This window comes from Prionailurus viverrinus, chromosome C2 (genome assembly GCF_022837055.1).
Source record: "Prionailurus viverrinus isolate Anna chromosome C2, UM_Priviv_1.0, whole genome shotgun sequence".
NCBI lineage: Eukaryota > Metazoa > Chordata > Mammalia > Carnivora > Felidae > Prionailurus > Prionailurus viverrinus.
Genome location: NC_062569.1, coordinates 84288395 through 84309496, shown reverse-complemented (window position 1 = coordinate 84309496; position 21102 = coordinate 84288395). Strand labels below are relative to the sequence as shown.

Sequence of the window (21102 nt, the reverse complement as noted above, 5' to 3'; positions counted from 1 at the left end):
ATTTTCACCTTTTTTTGTTGATTTCATGGTCCCCCTCCTACCGCGGACACTTATTTTTCACGATACTGCTTTTATTATACTTCTTAGTTGCATTTGATAGTTAAATGCTTTGTTGCTTCTTTTTGAAGGGCTCTTTCCCTTAGACTTCAGAGACAACACACTATCCTCTCTAGTTGCTCTTTTTCAATCTTTTTTATAGTTCTTCCTCCTCTAATGGCCTTTGGGGGGGAGGCAGTGTCCCAAAAGAAAAACAATATGCAAACTATACAATGTCTACTCTTCACCATATACAATGTATGTTCTATCTTTCTCTTCCCCTCCACTTGTTCAACCACATTTATTTCTTGGGTTTTCTTCAGAAGAAATTTTTAGGCAAGTCAAGCAAATGCAAATATATGAACCTTGTTTTTCCTTCTTTCTTACGTAAAATGTAGCATCATTTAATCTCCTACCTTGCTTTATTATTATTATTCATAATAGTATGTCTTCATGGCGTTTTCATGTGTGTATACTGAGAGATTCTTCACTGTTCTGATAGCTGTATATACCAATGAGTTCTAAAATGACTTTCAAATTTGTGTATATTTCAGGCCCAAACATTTCTTTTGAGTTTGAGACTCAAAGATTCAACAACCGATTTGATTCAAAGTCACTTATTTAGGGAAGTTTTCTGTTATTGCTTCTATGGGCTGTATATGCTCCAAAAGCATTTTGTTTTTTAATTATGCACTGTAATGATACATTTAAGACTATTTGATTAAATATATTTCTCCCAGTGGGTTGTAAATTCCTTGGTAGTATGGACTACAACTTTGTTTTCTTTTTTTTTTTTAACATTCTATCTCGACCTCTTAGCATAGTCTTTGTCACATGGAGTTTGTGTAATAAATGCTGAGTGAATGAAAAAATGAATAAAAAGATAAATTAATAACACTGTTTTTCATTATGTGTTACTCTACTTGTTCTTAGGACATATAATTCAGATTTATAAATGAATTAATTTAGGAGGTACGGGGGCAAAATGGCAAAATGGCAAAATCAGAAGAAAAACATGAATACATTAGATAATTAAGAGTTTTAACACCTAGAACCAGATAGTTCTTTTACACAACAGTTTCTTTTTTAAAAATGTTTATTCATATTTGAGAGAAAGAAACAGAGACAGAGACAGAGAATGAGTGGGGAGTGGGGGGCAGAGAGAAAGGGAGACAGAATCCGAAGCAGGCTCCAGGCTTTGAGCTGTCAGCACAGAACCCGACGCGGGTCTTGAACCCACGATCTTTGAGATCATGACCTAAGCTGAAGTCGGCCACTTAACCTACTGAGCCACACAGGAACCCCTCTCTCTAGGAACCCTTCACTCTAGATTTATTTTGTTGCTATTCCAGATATCATGTGATTTCATTTGAAAAAAAATTCAGTATATATGCAAAATATAACAATTCCTTTTAAATTTCTTTACTTAAAAAAATAAAATAGCTCCATAATTTAAAAAATCAATTTATAAAGGTATTCAAATTTTCTTAGTTGAGGGGCGCCTGGGTGGCGCAGTCGGTTAAGCGTCCGACTTCAGCCAGGTCATGATCTCGCGGTCCGTGAGTTCGAGCCCCGCGTCGGGCTCTGGGCTGATGGCTCAGAGCCTGGAGCCTGTTTCCGATTCTGTGTCTCCCTCTCTCTCTGCCCCTCCCCCGTTCATGCTCTGTCTCTCTCTGTCCCAAAAATAAATAAACGTTGAAAAAAAAAATTTAAAAAAAAAAAAAAAAAAAAAAAATTTTCTTAGTTGAATCACCAGTGTGTGTTTATACATGTATATACATCTTCAAATCAGGATCTAAATAAAGTCCACATACTGCAATTGATTGATAAGTCTCCTCTAGTTTATTTTATAATGATTTTTTAAACGCTTATTTTTAGAGAGATAGAACACTGGAGAGAGAGAGAGAGAGAGAGACATTTCCCAGGAGGCTCCACACTTTCAGCATGGAGCCGACTCTCACAAACTGTGAGATCATGACCTGAGCCCAAATCGAGTCAGATGCTTAACCGACTACACCACCCAGGGGCCCCAAGTCTCAAGTTTATTTTAACTCTACACATTCCCTCCTCCATATCTTACATTTTCCTTGCAAATCTTTTTGTTGTTGAAAGGAAGTGGTTCATCCTGTGGGTTCTACAGTTTGGGTTATGTTGATTGCATATTCATAAAATTATTTAACTTGATTTTCTATTGCTTGCAATTCCTGTAAATTGGTAGTTAGATCCAAGGCTTGAGTTTTTGGCAAGAATACTTCATAGTTGATATAGTGAACTTTTTTTTAAGTTTATTTATTTATTTTGAGAGCGAAGAAGAGAGAGAACTCATGAGCAGGGGAGAGGCAGAGAGAGAGAGAGAGAGAGAGAGAATCTCAAGAAGGCTCCACACTGTCAGGGCATATGTGGGGCTCAATCTCAGGGTGGTGAGATCATCCTGAGCTGAAATCAAGAGTCAGACCTTTCACCAACTGAGCGACCCAGGCACTCTGATATTGTGAACTTCTAAAATGGGAGGTGCATACTATCTGATTATCTTCTTTTTGTGACATTAGCAAAGGTTTATGACCTAGATTTACTATTTCATTAGGAGTTTCAAATTTCTACTTGTATCATACCATCTTCACATACTAAGTGGAATATTTCAGTAAAGAAAAACCCTCCTCAACTATTTCATTACCCTGAGATTCAGTTTGTTTAAGAAATAAAAGATTAATATTTGATTATTTTTTTTATGTACCAGCTTTCAAAATAATGGGTTGATCGTCTAGCATTATCCAAAGGATTTTTTTTAGAGTCAAAATGGATGTATAATGTTTTAAAAAAAATTTTTTTTAACGTTTATTTATTTTTGAGACAGAGAGAGACAGAACATGAACGGGGAAGGGGCAGAGAGAGAGGGAGACACAGAATCGGAAGCAGGCTCCAGGCTCTGAGCCATCAGCCAGGAGCACGACGCGGGGCTCGAACTTGCGGACCGTGAGATCGTGACCTGAGCTGAAGGCGGACGCTCAACCGACTGAGCCACCCAGGCGCCCCTGGATGTATAATGTTAAACGTTGTTGGTACATTTCTCTCCATGGCAATTTTTATTCTTACTGTGCTCAAATTGTCTCATCTTTGGCCGTTGAGTGCCTCCTCAGGTTGGCTTCTGAATTCTTTTGCCATGACTTCAGCAGTCTTTGAAAATTTTATTGCTTTCTGATATGGTATGATATTCCAAGTTCATCTGGAACAGTTCTGCTCTAAACCTGGACACATCCATTTTTCCAAAGAGCTCTTAGTCATGGTAGTTAGAGACCTCAAACAGCACACTAGAAGTGCTCTTTTCTACGTGTTAGTCACTGTTGCTAGGCCTTTTTAGGAGACAGAGGTAGGAAATAATTTATTTATTTTTTTAAATGTTTATTTATGTTTGAGAAAGAGAGAGAAACAGAGTGTGAGCAGGGGAGGGGCAGAGAGAGAAGGAGACACGGAATCCGACACAGGCTGCAGGCTCTGAGCTGTCAGCACAGAGCCCAACGCAGGACTCGAACTCACGAACCGCGAGATTATGGCCTGAACCGAAGTCAGCACTTAACTGACTGAGCCACCCAGGCACCCAGGAAATAATTTCTTAAAGATACAATACATTATGAGTTCATACTGGCCTTTCTAATTCAAGTTTAGAGCTATGGGCTTTTTACTTAACTTTGTTGATTGTTGATTGTTGATTGTCTCTCCTTTCTCTCTATCTCAAGTGTCCTGATTCTCAATGATAGCAACAAATTACTCATTTGCTCTGTTCCTTATACACACTAATCTTAGAATAGCAAACCAAGACACCCTGCAGGAATGTAATTCCTAAAAACAATTTTTTTTTGTTGGAATTCTTCTTTTCTCCCACTTATGATATGCCGTTTCAAATGTACAAATTATACATTTTTAAAAAAACAATTATGTTTGAGTTACTCAAAATGATTCTTCTCTGTTTATGTCAACAATTTGATAGGGTCATCCCATTCATTTTGCCTTATGTTTTTAGTGTTAGCTTTTCAAATTTGTTTTTTGTATTCCTTTATGTAGATATTATACACAAATATATATGTATAAAATACAAATTTATAAATTTAATAAAATTATATATATAATGTATAAATTATGAATAAGATAAAATGTGTATTATGATTACATAAACTATCTGCATGGTTCAAAAGATCTTAAAGGTCTTAAATCCATAAGACAAGACATTTGGGAGAGTCAGGCTCCTATCCCTCCTTTTTAAAAAATTTTTTTTCAACGTTTTTATTTATTTTTGGGACAGAGAGAGACAGAGCATGAACGGGGGAGGGGCAGAGAGAGAGAGGGAAACACAGAATCGGAAACAGGCTCCAGGCTCTGAGCCATCAGCCCAGAGCCTGACGCGGGGCTCGAACTCACGGACCGCGAGATCGTGACCTGGCTGAAGTCAGACGCTTAACGGACTGTGCCAACCAGGCGCCCCCTATCCCTCCTTATCTACCTTGTGTAATCTCTAGAAGAATCATTTTTGTTTGCTTTTGATTTATTCTTACATTTAACGGATACAAAAATTATATATAATATCCATATCTGTATCGCATGTATACAGAAGATTATATATATTTATACTGCTGTTTAGATGACAGGGATATACCATACACATTTAACTTATATTTCCTGGTGTGTATGTTTTACATGCTTTATTTTAATTGAAGTATAGTTGACATAGAATGCTATATTAGTTTCAAGTGTATTTATATACTTAACTGTGTTTCATAGAGAGTCTTTCATAATGGGATATAGAAATAGTTTTCGTGTGTGATTTCAGCTGTATAGTACCCTTGTGTATGGCGGAGCCATTGTTTATTCAACCAATTCTCTATTGAAGTATGTTTTTTATTGTTGTTTTTTAGTTTTTACTATTACAGATAGTGCTGAAGTAAAAAGGCTTGTTTGCGCATATGTCTTTTCATATTGCCCCCAGTTTATCTTTGGCATTGATTTCGAGAAGTAAAATTGCTGAGTTAAAGGATGGATGTGTGTATGCACTTTTGCTAGGTACATATTGCTAAATTTCTTTCCATGGAGATGGTACCAACTTGCATTTGCACTAAAAATTGTGTCTTCATGGCCTTGTCAACAGACTATGCTGGCAAACTTTTAGATTTTTCTAATTAATTAGATGGGCAATGTTCTATGTATGTATTTTTTTTTCTTTTTTAAGGGAATAACGTGACACTTACAGAAACGTTGCCAGAATAGTTCAAATAACTTTCCCTGAGCAATTTGAGAGTATGTTTCCAAACTAAGGCTCCATGACTCTTACATATTTTAGTGTGTGTTTCTTAAAGACAAGGACGTTCTCCTACATAAATGACAGTGTAGCCGTTAATATCAGGAAGTTAATATTGATATATGAATAGAAACTGATGCTCAGACCCTATTCGAATTTTCCCAGTGGTTAATAATGTTCTTAATAGAAAAGGATTTGGGATCACACAATGGTGTTGTTCAACATATCTCTTTATTTTTCAATCTTCCCTTGATTTTCATGACTTTGATTCCTTTCACTCTGATTATTTTGTAGAAAGTCTCACAATCTGGATTTGTCTGATATTCCTAATAGTTACATTCAGGTTATGCATTTTTGGCTGGATATCACAGAAGTGATGCTATGTCCTTGTTGCTTCCTCTCAAGTGCTACATAATTTAAATTTGTCCTATTACTGGTGATGTTAATTTGGATTACTTTGCTAAATAGTACCGGCCAGGTTTCTCCACTATAAATTTACTCTTTTCCCCTTTGTAATTAATAAATATTTTGTTGAGAGATACTTTGAGATGATATAAATAAACTATCCTCATTAAATTTACCCACTAGTTGTAGTACCCGTTGCTATTTCTTGGCTAAATTATTACTTTGATGGTTGCCAAATGGTGATTTTCTATTTTTATCTTTTCTCCTACATTAATTGTAATGTTACTGTAGGAAAAAACTATCTTTCTCCTCATTTATTCATCCATGTGCTTATATCATATGGACTCATGAATTCCTATTTTATTTGATGGGTTATAGTTCATTTATCTTTATTTACTGTGATGCTCAAATTGTTACACATTTAGGCAGTGAAAGCCTGTTAAATTGGTTTTGATGTTTTTTCTTTCTCCATATTTCCTTGAGCAACAAAAGGTTCTAGCTTATATGATACTTTTCTTGGCCCAGCCTTATAATCAGCCATTTCCTTAAGGAACAAGGTTTCTTTTTGGGGAGGGGAATAGAATTTAGAAACCAAAATTTGGGCACTAGATATGCACATTATTATTGGGGTTTCACTGCTCCCAGGCCTCTCAGAGAACAGAATTAGTGAATATATGTATATCAAAAGATAAGCAAATGTATTTTATATATGCATGTTCTTATATACACATACATTTACATCTATATTATTTCCCTATTTATCTATTGAAAACTGTCAGTTTACATTGTTGTCTCTAATTCTAATCTAATACCAAAGAGTTTATTCTAGGTTTATTTCCATCTATATTTGTAAGTTCCTTTATGAGAAACCTGACTCCTATTAGCCTCATTATATCTACTTATTCTATCAATCCCTGCTGAGTGGAACCCAACATCCATCATTACTGATGCCCTCCCCTACTTCCATGTAGACCCCTTTTTCACCCTTCTTGGATTCCAACATCCCACACCAGGCCACTGTCACCAATGTGGCCCTTCTCTCCCTCCTTGGGCTCTGACACCCTGCACCAGGTCATGTAAACACCTATCCATTCTGCTTAAGCTCCAAAACTTGCAGCAGGCTGCCCCCACACCCCACTCCACCCAACCTTCTGCAAGGATGCCTATCTTATTAAACCCCTCTAGCTTTGGGATTGAGTAAGGAAGGAAAAAAAGTAAAAGAAAGCAGACGGGAGGAAAGGAAGGAAGGTAGGTAGGAGGGAAGGAATTTTCATTTTTTAAATTATGAGTAAGAATGAGATCTCTTCAAATGCCATTTGCATTGTGTGTATGCCTCTGTGTGTATGTGTGTGTGTGTGTGCATGTATGAACTGTTAACATCTCCAGCAATTTTGCTATAGTCATTTGCTGTACATCTCTTTTTTCAGGAATTCTTTGTATATTAGGAATATTAATCTTTTGTAATGTAATGTACTGTAAATTTCAAATACGTTTTCTAAATTTGTCTTCAGGTTTTTTCTCTGTTTTCATTTTATGCAATTTATTACTTTTTTCTCTTATTCTCAGATTTTGAATCAACATTGAGGAATAGCTTCCTTTTTAAAAAATATAATGTATTCTCAAGTTAGCTAACATACAGTGTATATAGTGTGCTCTTGGCTTCAGAAGTAGATTCCCACAATTCATTGCTTACATAAAACACTCAGCCCATTCCAACAAATGCCCTTCTCAATGTTTATCACCCATTTTCCCCTCTCCCCTACCCCCCCATTAACCCTCAGTTCGTTCTCTATATTTAAGAGTCTCTTATGGTTTGCCTCTCTGATGTTTGAAACTATTTTTCCCCTTCCCTTCCCCCACAGTCTTCTGTTAAGTTTCTCATATTCCACCTATGAGTGAAAACATGATATCTGTCTTTCTCTGCCTGACTTATTTCACTGAGCATAATACCCTCCAGTTCCATCCACGTTGCTTTTTCATTGATTTCCAATTAAGCTAGATGTTGGACTACTTTGTTGTGAGAAAAAAATCTGACTTGACTCTGCCATCTCACATTTTCAGCTGGAGTCCAAGAGCTGGAATCACGCTTCCTGGTACCCGGAGATCTATTAATTTTGACGGGAAACAAAGTGCAATGCCATGCGATGCCATCCTGATTGATGGCAGCTGTGTGGTAGATGAAGGCATGCTGACAGGTATGGTTCTGTCTCACGACTTACAGCCTTGGCAAGCTCTCCCAGGTTCCTTCTCAATCAGAACAACTGTGGCAAAGCTGGGGCTTGCTGTGGGATATTACACTCACAATTCTTTCTTGACTGTCCTGCTCTGGATGGGAGAGTTCAAAATAAGCTGCTTTCTGTGTCCTAAGTTTGATACAGTTGAAATTTTCTGAGTGCTTAGCATTTTCTTCTTGAACAAAGGTTATGCAACCCTGTCGCTTTACCTTAGAAGACTGTAGAGATCATTAGACATTTCAAATCATCTGTGACTTTTGTGTTCAGTATTTTCATATAAATTATATCTTTTGATAAACTTGGAAGATATGAAGCTATTGATGACATCCTGAAACCCAGAAGGTCAAGTCCAAGCTCTTCCCTGCCTTGGCTTGAATATGTGAAAAGGTTCACGACAAAGGATTTGTCACACATCTGCTGCCTGAAAACACACTGGGACTTTAGGACTAATTGAATTTCATTTTTAAGTAGTATGCTGCTAGAGCAGGGAGGGACCTTAGAGGTCACTGTATCTCATGGAAATGGAAGCTGAGGTCCAGAGAGAAGAGACCTTGAGATCACAGTGCTTCGAGTTCTCACGAGTGCACATTTGAGGAGATGTTGTGCCAACATTTCTGTAAGATAAAGAAGAATCATAAAGGGTTTTTCACAGATGGACTAGGGGGCTGAGAAGACACATTGACATACTGTGGTTCCCACTGAAGCCAAAATTGAATCCATTTCTCTAGGACAGACCAGGAAGGCATGAAATGGAGACAAGAACATGTATCTTTCTTCTATGTAACTTTACCAAAAAATGTTTTTTATTTTTTATTAAACAATGTTTTTTTAATGTTTTTTTATTTTTGGAGACAGAGAGAAACAGCATGAACAGGGAGGAGCAGAGAGAGAGGGAGACACAGAGTCGGAAACAGTCTCCAGTCTCTGAGCTGTCAGCACAGAGCCCAACGTGGGGCCCGAACTCACGAACTGTGAGGTCATGACCTGAGCCAAAGTCAGACACTCAACCGACTGACCCACCCAGGCGTATGGTCTTCCCCCACCCCAAATTTTTAATGTGTGGCAGGCCATGTTTCTTCATACAAGAAATCCGTAGATTTGTAAAATTCCTTTAGTGCTGGGACCTCTGCAATGCTAAGTACCTTTCTTCTGGCACAAAGTGGCCCTACTACAGTGGGACATATCTCTGACTTTGTACTGCCCTCTTTTCAAAGGCCAGTGGAAGGCTTTACAAGGTTTATTCCACACATCAGACCCTAATTACTTCCTCAACGTCATTCACCACCCTGTGTTAGCACTTCAGCCCACTGCCATCTGCTCCTTCCATGTCACTGGCAGCAGTCACCCATGTCCCAATTGCCAAACCCAATGGATTCCTTAGATTTCTCTTCTTGTTGACCTCTCTGCTGCTTTTGATGATTCTGACCATCTTTCCCTTTGGAAAACTCTCTTCTCCCTAACTGTCCAAGATAGCGCCATGTCCCATGCTGCTCCTGATTGTTGGTAGTGCTCAGAGCTATATCCTAGTCCTATCCTCTTCTATCCTCACTCTGGGTCCCTCAGTAATCTTCTCTCTCTTGTGACTTTAATCATAGCCTGTAAGGTGGTGAACTTTGACTAAATGTCTCTGGCCTAGGCTTCTCCCTTGAACTCCAGACTCAAATAAATAAATAAATGCAAGACGTCGCAACACAGCCATTCCACGAGACATCTCCAACTCATGGTGAACATAAAGCAACTCTTCCTTCCTCCTATAATTCCTGTGTTGATGACTAATGCCACCTTCTGCTCATTTCCCCAAGTTGGAAACCAAGAAGCCATTTTGAATTTCTCTGTTCCTATGACTTCCCAATATAAAATTCTCCCCAAGTTTTATAACTTCTTACCTTCTTATTTCTCAGCTCCTGGACTTCTTTTTACTCTCACTGCCTGCTGCCATAAGTCAGACCTTGTTCTGGATGTCCAGAACATCTGGATGTCCAGCTTCCAACCTCACCAGACTTCAATCCATTCCCTGTACTGCAGATAAAGTACTCTCTCTCATACATGAATATATTACTCTCCTGAATAAAACACTTAAATATCTCCCCACTCCCTTCTGCCACTAATGCCTACAAAAACCATGTAAACACTTAAATATGTGCACCTAGGGCCTCCCTGCTTTGGTTTCCTGCACAGGTCTCATGGCCCCTCATTCCCCATGCCCCACATTCTGGACCTCACAACTTGCTATTCCCTACACAGCTATTTCTAGCCTTCTTTAATGTCCGTGTTGGATGTTACAATACTTATACTATTTATAATACATTATTCTTATTTATTGGGACTACAAATCTAAAAAACAATCTCCTTGTATCCCTGATACCTAGGGTTGTCCCTGCCACCCCCTGCAGGCTTATAACAAACATCCACCGCATGCCTAGTGAATGCATACGTGATTTAAATGAGATGTTTGTTTTCTATAGGAGAAAGTATTCCAGTCACCAAAACTCCATTGCCCAAGATGGAGAGCGCCATGCTCTGGAAAACGCAGAGTGAAGCCGATTATAAAAGGCATGTCCTTTTCTGTGGGACAGAGGTTATCCAAGCCAAGGGAGCGTGCTCCGGGACCGTGAGGGCGGTGGTGCTACAGACTGGTGAGTGAGCGTCCCTTATTTGGTTTGTTACTTTAATGAAATATTTTTGGTCAGTGTGTCTAGTGCCTGAAATCTATTAGGTAAGCAATAGTCTTTCGATAATGAACCAAACCTATTAAAGTTCCATATTTCAAGTGTGAATTGCACTATGGCACATGCCTTTTAGTCAACAAAATACCGATGACAATAATTACTATTAATGTGTTTTATAGTTTAGAAACTATCTCTATATATCAAACCTGCACAGCAAAGATGCTTGTTCCCACTTCGTACATAAATAGGCTGAGGTCAGCACAATCTGAACAAACTTTAAAAAAAAATCACATAGTCACTGACAGACCTGGGTCTAGAACTTAGATCTTTTAGCCCCCAAATCCCAAGTTTTTTCTAGCCAGGGTTAGAAATTGAAAACTTGAGGGGCGCCTGGGTGTCTCAGTCGGTTAAGCGTCCAACTTCAGCTCAGGTCATGATCTCACGGTTCGTGGGTTCGAGCCCTGCATTGGGCTCTGTGCTGACAGCTCGGAGCCTGGAGCCTGTTTCCGATTCTGTGCCCCTCCCCTACTCGTGCTCTGTCTCCCTCTGTCTCAAAATAAATAAACATTAAAACAATTTTAAAAAAGAAATTGAAAACTTGACACTGAAAAGTATTAGAAATTAAGTCCATCAGTATTTACTGGGTCCTATGGTTTAATTTCAAGTAACGTGTGTGTGTGTGTATGTGTGTGTGTGAGTCGTTTCCTTAAAATGAAGTTATATTGGGCAAGGCTGTGTTCTGATCCCAGTGTGGTCGTTTCCTATCTCTGGGTCGCATTGATTTTGAAAGTAGAGAGAAGAAAGATCAGAAGGGAATAGGCTCTGAAAAAGTAAGATATTTCCATTCTAGCACTCAGGTGTCTTCCCAATTATCCTTTAATTGTGTTTGGGTTTAAGCACTGTTGAAATATCTCTAGAGAAAAACAAAGGCCAAGTTGAGGCTTAGAAGCATGCTAGGAGTAGGATTTGTCATCCTAAGAATGTGGATTGTGTGTTTGTTACTTCAGGATTCAACACTGCAAAAGGGGACCTCGTGAGATCCATTCTGTACCCGAAGCCAATGAATTTTAAGCTTTACAGGGATGCCATCAGGTTCCTCCTGTGCCTTGTAGGGACAGCAACCATTGGGATGATCTATACTTTGTGCGTCTATGTGCTCAGCGGGGTAAGTTGCTTTTGTTCTTTTACTACATGCACACGTAACACTCATGGAGGTATAATTTATACTCTGCGTGTTAACCTTAATCTCAGCCATGGTTTATAAACCTGGGAAACAAAGCCAAATGCTGATACCTGCACATGTACTCACAGTTCGCCAATATGAGAGATTGATCCCCAAGTAATATTATAACAATCAGAACTAGAGGGGCAAAACGCTGTTTCCCGAGCTACCAACAGTGCCTCTCATCTTGTATACTTCTTACACCATTTTTTCATTTTCTATCTGAGAATATGTTTATCCCAGTAACGTAGTATTTTGGCGTTATTAAATAAGGAGCTGAAAATAAAACCTGGATACCCCATGTTGGTGAGGCCCTGGCAAATTTGTACATTGTTCTCTGCTGGTAGCAGCAATGACTCGTTACAAACTGTTTCATTGCACTTTGGAAAATCTATGAGAGCCATAAACCGTGCATACTTTTTGACCCACTTATATCATTTCTGGGAATCTGACCTAAGGAAGTAAACAAAAAGAAGGAAAAAAAGTCATATGCACCACGCTGTTCAGGACTGATTTACCTATAATAGCTGAAGAGTGACTTTATGTCCCAGGAGCCTCCAGAGGAGGTGGTGAAGAAAGCCCTTGATGTCATCACAATTGCGGTCCCTCCTGCTCTACCTGCTGCTCTGACCACAGGCATTATCTATGCCCAGAAGAGGCTGAAGAAGAGAGGCATCTTTTGCATCAGCCCCCAGAGGATCAATGTATGTGGACAATTAAACCTTGTCTGCTTTGACAAGGTATGTGTGTTTCACCCTCATTATCATTGCCATTTTTATCATCGTTGTCATCGGGTAGAGGCGCTTCACACTTTTCTGGGGCAGGAAACACAGGATGTGTTATCTGCCTTCCTTTTATCTCTGGTTGGATGCGTAATCTAGGAAAGGCACGTCTCTTGAGCTTCCAGATTCTGGGGTTTAGAAGAGGGAGAGTAGGTACTGAATAAGCGGGTCTTTGAAAGTCCTTCCAGCTCTAGTATTTTCTAAAACACAGTTAATTAAGGTAGCATTCTGTCCCTCCCCAGACCAAACCACATACAAGGAACAAAACTTAAACCCTTCACTATGGTCCCTGCTTGACCACTACCATGGTCAAGAATATTGCCTAGCGTATAGTCAGTGCCCAATAAATATTTATTGGTTTAATAATGAATAAATAAATAATGGATAATAATAGACAATGATGAATAATAATGAATAATGCATAATGATGAATAAATAATAATTAATCATAATAAATAATGAATGAATAAAAAAGGGAAGAATTTATTTAACTGTATTTTCCTTGGGCAGTTGCACTTGGCTATAGAAAAGCTCCAATCAAATCCTTACTGTATTTTCCCATCTGTAGTATATTGCTTAAAATTATTCTTGACTATATGCCAGTTATTCCCAACCAGCCTCTTATTCTACCTCCTCCTGAATATATTCTGTTGGTCTGGTGTCTGCCTATACTGAGTGAGGGGAGGGGCTGTGAGAGGGTAAGGCAGGGATGATGGGCTGTTTTGTGTCCAGGTCTTCATTTATAAAGGGGATTGATGACTGCAGACAGAGGTCAATGCCTTTGAAAGAAGTTTAACATTACAGTTCTCCTGGTAAGGAAAGGCACAGTCTTATGGGCCATGGGAGGAATGGCAAGTTTGGATAAGGGATCTGAGGAAATGCCTAGACCAGGGCCTTTACTGGGGTCTCTACGGGGAAGGCAGGTCAGGGCAAGGTAAACAGCTTATGACTGGCTAGTTTGAACGATGTGGGTGAGCTTTGGGCTGCAGGGTGGTCTCTGGCCCTTGGCCCCAGGATGATGAAGGCAGAGGACTATTGCCTCCTGAGGAGTAGGGGCCAGGTAGATGATTAGTTTGCATGTCAAAGGCACGCAGAGTCCCTTACTATCTCTAAGAATTGGCTAGCCCAGGAGATGGAGTCTTTCCTTAGAAAGGTTTTTTAAGATGTCAAATCATCATAATATATAGAAAATTAATACAACACCAGGGTATAATAGGCAGGTGAATATGGGCAAATGAGTGGATTTAGGAAAGCAATAGAGCCGGTGGTTTTGACCAGAGCAAGACGTCAGGAATGGGAGGTTTGTACACCTTTGCTATCTGGCTAAGACATTTGTACATACCTTTCAGGCAGTGCCGAACCTTTGAAAGTGGTTTTTGGTTCTGTTTTTGCTTTTTTAATTGTTGTTCTCCTTTTTCTTACTTTTGTTGTGGCAAAATGAACATTCCATAAAATTTACCGTTTTGACCATCTTTAAGTGGCTTTAAGTGCACTTACATTGTTGCGCAATCATCACCGCCATCCATCTTGAGAATTGTTCTATCTTCCCAAATGGAAACCCTGTGTCCATTAAACAGGACATTGAAGTTCTTGAGGACAGAAAAGTAATAGGATCAGAGCTATATTACATGGTTACTTGGACTATCAGAGAGACCTACTACGATCAGAAGGCTAACATGGCTCTTGCCAGCATTTCTGAATTATTTTGTGATCCAATTAGCATAACAAAGAAGAATGTTCTATTTGTGGGGTCATCTCATCCCTGCACTTGGCAAAAGAAGCAGGGGTGGGACAAATCATTATGACATGAATTTGCATAAAATAAGTAATAATTAGGGGTAATTATCATAATTTGCTCTTACTCTGTCAGACATTAAATCAAGCACTTTATTTGTATTATCTGACATTCACAATAACCTCATCCGATTATAAGCACATTGTACAGGTAAGGGCTCCGAGGTTCAGAGGGATTAAATAACTCTCCCAGGTCATACAGCTAGTGTTTTAAACGAGTCCAAGCTCTTCATCATTATCTTGTACGGAGAGAAATACCAAAAAGCACCCTCTTTTACCTAACAGGTGTCAAAGAGCAAACCACCTGTTTAGAGCAGGGAAAAAGTCTACTCCCATTACTTATTTCTGATGACCTACTTTTATCTTCTGCTGTAAAACCTGGGACTCACCCATTTTATAGCTCTTACAGGCTTACCAAGACTTTCCCATTAGATCCTCACAACCAGCCTCTGAAGTCTGTAAGACAGATACCGTTTTCTTCCTTTATCGCCAGCTTGGTGGGTGGTACAACTGGTAGGAGCCGTCCAAGCTTCTGCCGAGGACCCCAGGATTCCCACCTGACTGTGTCCTTCCTTGAGGTGCTGATTTCAGTAACGTGTTTGTGACATGTATTTCCCTGTTAAAACATACCTTAGGGGCTGTCGCTTCAGAGTAAACCGAGCCCTCGTTTCTGTTTAGACAGGCACCTTAACAAGGGATGGTTTGGATCTCTGGGGAGCTGTGCCCTGCGATAGGAGTGGGTGAGTACCTGGGACTGAATGCACTGGAGTTTCTCTTTTCCCAGAGAAAATACTCTGCATTTTCTCCTGAAAATTAATAATGAAGACATTTTGGCTTCAGAGCAGTCGGTTGCCAGAGTGCCTTCATGTAATGTCTCTTTGGAGCACTTCCAAGTCTTACTGAAACATGCATAGCTCCCTACACCCTATCCCCTGCCCCATTCCACTCGCAAACCTAGGAGATGGAGGGGTTTCGCGTCTTTGCTAAGATGTGATTTGTAAAACCATTTTTAAATTTTTTTTAATGTTTATTTATTTTTGAGCAAGCGAGAGGGAGAGAGAGAGAGAGAGAGAGCAGGGGAGGGGCAGAGAGAGAGGGAGACACAGAATCCAAAGAAGGCTCCAGGCTCTGAGCTGTCAGCACAGAGCCCGAGATCATGACCTGAGCCAAAGTCAGATGCTTAACCAACTAAGCCACCCAGGCACCCTGCAAAAAAATCTTAAAACTGTAATTTGCTGTCAGCATATTAGTGAGGGGCCTGAAGTTGACCCAGTGTACCTGATTTGGAGAATACCAGGACATGGTCCCTCAGGGAGGTAACATTCCTTCTACAAACTGAAGCCTTTCAGTTTGCCTGGAAGGAGAACACTGCACTGACTTGTGCACAGTGAGTTTCAGGAAGAGCAGCAGCCGTGAACCCGTAGCTAATGCACTCATTTTCCTTGGTATTGCAGTTCTGGAAACTTCACCTTTTGGGTGCAGGGCAACTCCTCCTTTCTGGCCAGAAAAGACTCGATTTTTGGCAATTTTCAGCTCGGGGTGGTATGATTTGCATGGCTCTCTTGTGTGGCCCTCTTATGGGCATGTCTGACATTGCACCCCCCCCCCCCCCCCCGTCTGCTTTTTGTGGTCACTACCTCTACTTGCGAACAGAACACGAACCATCTGACTTTTACATTTTTTTTTAAACGAAAGTATTTCCCCGGTATCCTCACATCCTCCATCACAAAAGCATCTAATACATAAAAGGTACATTGTGGTTCTTCTTATATGCAGGTGACCTATAATTTATCCACAAAATATTTTAATTACATGTGTGTAATACAGTCTCATATGAAAATATTATTTATAAGCAAGTCTATTTCCTGGGTTAACAAATAGATCTCTGTGCTTCTAGCCACTTTGGTCCACAGGAGAAACCTCTTATAAATATTAAACGTTGTCAAGTTCTTTTCATTTTGTCTCAAACATAGATTTAGATATAGACCTGGTCTTCCTGTTCATTTGTATGTTTCCGCTTCAGCTTCCACAAAAAATGTATGTTTTTGTTCAAATACGTGAGCATCCTGAGAGTAGTTGGTCTTTTATTTATATTTGTGTTCCTAGTGCTGTAGCACTATACTGGGCACATGGGCACACACAACAGGTGCCCAGCAAAAGTTTAATTAAAATGGACTTACTATGTTCCACCTTTTTTTTTTTTATGTTCCATCTTTTGAATGCTTTTCCACTTATTGAATTCAGGCATCCTCTTATTCACAAAACTTTCTATTTCTAAAAGTAACCTGTCAGGGGCGCCTGGGTGGCTCAGTCGGTTAAGCGGCCGACTTCAGCTCAGGTCGTGATCTCGCGGTCTGTGAGTTCGAGCCCTGCGTCGGGCTCTGTACTGACAGCTCGGAGCCTGGAGCCTGCTTCTGTTTCTGTGTCTCCCTCTCTCTCTGCCCCTGCCCCGTCCGCGCTCTGTCTCTCTCTGCCTTTCAAAAATAAATAAATGTTAAAAAAATTTAATAAATAAATAAGTAAAAGTAACCTGTCAAATTGAAATAAAAACATTGATACAATGTTTGTTATTGATTAATTAAGCCTGCTACTCTTGCTTCCTAAAAGGTAAATTTAAAATTTGAAAAGAAAGATAACATCAGAGAAAACCTACTCAATACTAGGTAGAAGTCAGCATCTGACTTACAGGCTATTAAATATCTTCTTGTAAAAGGTAAGCTCATCTTTAATAATTCTTTTCCAAAAAGTCCTGCCCAATGTGCCAGATACTTCAAGAACCATTAGAAGGCCACTTGGGCTACTTGAGCAGGATCAATCATAAACATTCAAATAAAAATACAAGGACAAGGATGAGAGAGAGTTCTATTTATTTGTTATACAAACAAGAGTTTGGCCCAGTCCCCAGGAACTCAGAATTATATATTCAGAATTACGTAGCAATGACAATATGTGTGCCATCTTAAAAATAAGATTTTTTTTCCCTTAATCTGTGTTTGCTTTTCAGTGTGAGCTTAAGCATCTGTGTTAATCACGCTGCTGGTGATTGCTTAATGTGTACTAAAATACTGGGGGACGTGTTGGAAACCACTAAGACCACTTGAACTACTGATATATAACAATAAATATAATCAACAGGGTCAGTAATCAGCCAAGAGGTTTTTGAACTTGTAGGGAAACTTGAATGAGGAAGACAGGAAGAAATACGCCTGGATTATGAGTTAGCTCTGTGATGGGGAGGCTTTCAAGAATAAAAGGCTAGAGCAAACTAAGGCCATATGTAAAGAAATTCAGTGTCCATATCATGGGAAATAATAATCTGATCCTGGAGAACATGTTTTAAGACAAAATGTGACACATAAAAACTTTTCCAGTAATGAGTAATTAGGGTGGTAGAGAGGTCTGGAAACTGCACATTGGAGGCACAGCTAGAGGCCCTATGGTAACCCCAGAGGAAGAAGAGATAATAGGGCCACAGCTGAGCTGGTCCACAGATCTGAAACAAGAGCATGTAGACTCTGGCCGCTTGGAAGCACCTGCCCCTCTGAGGTCCCCCATGTACGATGGGCTGCTTTGTGGACCACCTACGATACTCCACGTGTAAGACATGACAGCAAGGCTTCAAAGGACATGCATCTAGTGAACCTGAGGCCACACTTGACTTCATCTCTGACTTAGTGAAAGAACCCTGCATGTGACAATTGGAGTTGTACCTCAGTAGGTTTTAGACGAGGCTACTTTCTATAAAAAAATGATGGTGATGATGGACGCTAGATGTCAGGATGGAAGAGGGGGACACAATGTCCTTTTCAAAAATGCTTTTTTTTTAAAGTTCTTTATCATTGGGGCGCCTGGGTGGCGCAGTCGGTTAAGCGTCTGACTTCAGCCAGGTCACGATCTCGCGGTCCGTGAGTTCGAGCCCCGCGTCAGGCTCTGGGCTGATGGCTCAGAGCCTGGAGCCTGTTTCTGATTCTGTGTCTCCCTCTCTCTCTGCCCCTCCCCCGTTCATGCTCTGTCTCTCTCTGTCCCAAAAATAAAAATAAACGCTGAGAAAAAAAAAAAATAAATAAACTTCTTTATCATTAAAGTCTTTCGGTTTTCCAGTAACTAACTCATTCATTTATTCACTCATACATTTGTTGAGTATCTGCTGTGGGCCAAACATCAGATATGTTGGAGAGAAAGATGGAAAAATGTATGCCTGCCCCGAAGGGTTGAGTGAAGGAGATGCACATATACACACACAGCCATACAATGAGCTAGCCTGTGCTTCTCACCGCATTGGAAATGAAGTGGTCTGGTAGTTGGGGTGGTAGTGGATGTGTTTCAAACTAAGGGTGATACTTCTAGTTTTTTCTATACCTCTGGGATTAAATCAGTGCCAAAGAGCAAGGAAAAGAAAGAGTTTGAAACAAACCTCAAAGACCTTTCTCACGCTTGCTGAATTTATAGAAGAATAATGGCTAAATAAAGCATGATTAATTTGGGGGCATTAGAAGATGCATGCTAGTGTAACCATGCATGCTGCAGTAATTTTTCAACAGATATTTACTTCCACAAGCTCCATTTGAGCATGGATGGATAGACTGAAGGCCCTTCCCTTTTCTCCTTCAGGTTCCAGGAAGTCCACAGCTTTGTGTCCGGCAGGTCTTTGCCATGGGGCCCGCTGTGTGCGGCCATGGCCAGCTGCCACTCTCTGATTCTTCTTGATGGGACCATCCAGGGAGATCCTCTGGATCTCAAGATGTTTGAAGCCACTACCTGGGTAAGATCCTGCTCTGCAGAGAACCTAAGAAGCTTCTTCAATGCCAGAGCAACACAGATTTTATCATATTCAATACTTTCAATATAGAGAGAGGTACATGCAGTAGTGATGGACAAACTAATCTAAGTCTGTTTTCCTCATCTGTACAATTTAACTAATAACAGTATCTCCATTGTGGCGTTATTATGAGGATAAATGGAATGATGCATTTAAAAAAAAATCCCTGATAGTATGCCTGGGACATTGTAAGTTAACCATATTCATACAATTACTCTATATCTTCCAACTCTTGAGACAACATAATTGCTGTATAATTATTTTCCAACTTTTGAGCAATGTCTGGCTGTAAAGTTTTTTAGAACATGGGGATTAGGAAACAGCACTGTCTCCACTGCTTAGGATAACTCATTGTTACCAAAAGTTTTATTCCTATTAATTGAATATTGACTTTGTTTCTAAGACTGGAAGAAATAAAAAGGGAAACCGTGAAAGAGCTTTTGTTGAGATTTTGAAGTAGATTTAAGAGCAAAACGTATAGTTCAGGACCAGGTCTCTGGTTTCCCGGTTCCAGTTTTGGCTCTGCTCTGACTGCTTGACCCTGTGAAGGCATCCCTCTTGTTAAAGTGTTGGCTCCCATGACCTTAAAGCAAAAGGGTTTGCATTAGATCAGCAGTGTTCATATAAAACAAACAAACAAAATGAAATAACAGAGCTGGAATCTTTTCTCCAAAGGAAACCTATTCAGAAACATTCTATTAAAAAACCAACAGTTGGAGTTGCTGTGGTTGACATAGAAGATAGACTCTGTGTAGTACAGGAAACGCTCGCCACAAGCCCACTCCTACTCCCGGAAGCCCTGTGCAGTTCTAGGCCTCAGTGATCCCCGCGTGTTACCCTGCTAAAGGAGACAGTCTCTAGGGTCCCTTCCAGCGCTAGTGGGATATGGCTCTGTAGCAGTCTGATGTCACTCTGCCAGTCCCCCCATTTCTTCTGGGTTACTGTTTTTCTGTATCTTTAAGTAGGAATTACCATTTCCTTTCTGAGATTATTTCAGCTGCTGGATGATATGATTACAAAGCACTTTGACATCTTTGGGTAAAAGGTTCCTTTGACTATAATTTAGGGTTATTATTACACCAATTACTGAGCGTTTACTGAACGCTAGCCATGTACATCACAGTCCCTGCCCTGCCTGGCCCTGAGGACTATCGATTCAAATTAGACAGAGAAGGAAGGGTGGGAACAGTGTCGAACTCCGGGAAAACAAAGACAGTATGGTGCTTGCCTCACACAAGCCTGCCTCTTCATGCTCACTATTTTCAAGTTAAGCTTTTCAGAAGCGGAGAATGAACCTTTATGCAGCACATTCCAACAGAGAAAGCAGGATAAATTGCATGAATAATTCAGAGGTGTCTGCCTTGCAAGTTCTGTGGCATTTCCAATGCACTCCGCCCCCCCCCCCAGCCCCGTGGCAGAATAAGTCTGGTTCACCTCCATCTGACTGAGGGAGGTGACACTGAGAATACATCAAGGTGGCCTGAGGATTTTCTCAAAGAGGGGGTTTGAGCGTGGTATCAGTGGACGAATAAGAACTGAATCTCTACAAAGAAATATCCCATTTGTGAAACAGGAGATGGCGGTTTCTGGGGACGATTTCCACATCAAGGGAGTGCCAGCACATGCCATGGTGGTTAAGCCCTGCAAAACAGCCAGCCAGGTAAGCCTTGCCTGCTATCTGCCCCCAAATGCCCAGACTCAAAGGGAAATTTTTGAAGGGAAAATTTTGAAGACAGATGTGTCTTCTTTGAATTCCATAGGTGAAATTGCTAAGACCTTGCTTCCCGTATTTGCTAAAATAAGAATTGAGGGAGTAGTGAACTCTGACTAGCTAGAAGCTATGTTGGTATGTCC

General features: G+C 40.1%; 1 protein-coding gene across 1 annotated transcript in view; it reads left to right on the top strand.

Annotated features, from left to right (window-relative positions):
• The first annotated feature begins 7862 nt into the window (after positions 1-7862).
• LOC125174478 (probable cation-transporting ATPase 13A4) overlaps positions 7863-21102 on the top strand; it is a 52414-nt gene continuing 39174 nt past the window's right edge. Inside the window, exons 1-7 of the mRNA XM_047874006.1 lie at positions 7863-7923; positions 10428-10598; positions 11639-11796; positions 12405-12593; positions 15108-15169; positions 19041-19191; positions 20822-20908. Coding sequence (XP_047729962.1) covers positions 7863-7923; positions 10428-10598; positions 11639-11796; positions 12405-12593; positions 15108-15169; positions 19041-19191; positions 20822-20908 — 879 coding nt within the window. The remainder of the gene's footprint in view (positions 7924-10427; positions 10599-11638; positions 11797-12404; positions 12594-15107; positions 15170-19040; positions 19192-20821; positions 20909-21102) is intronic.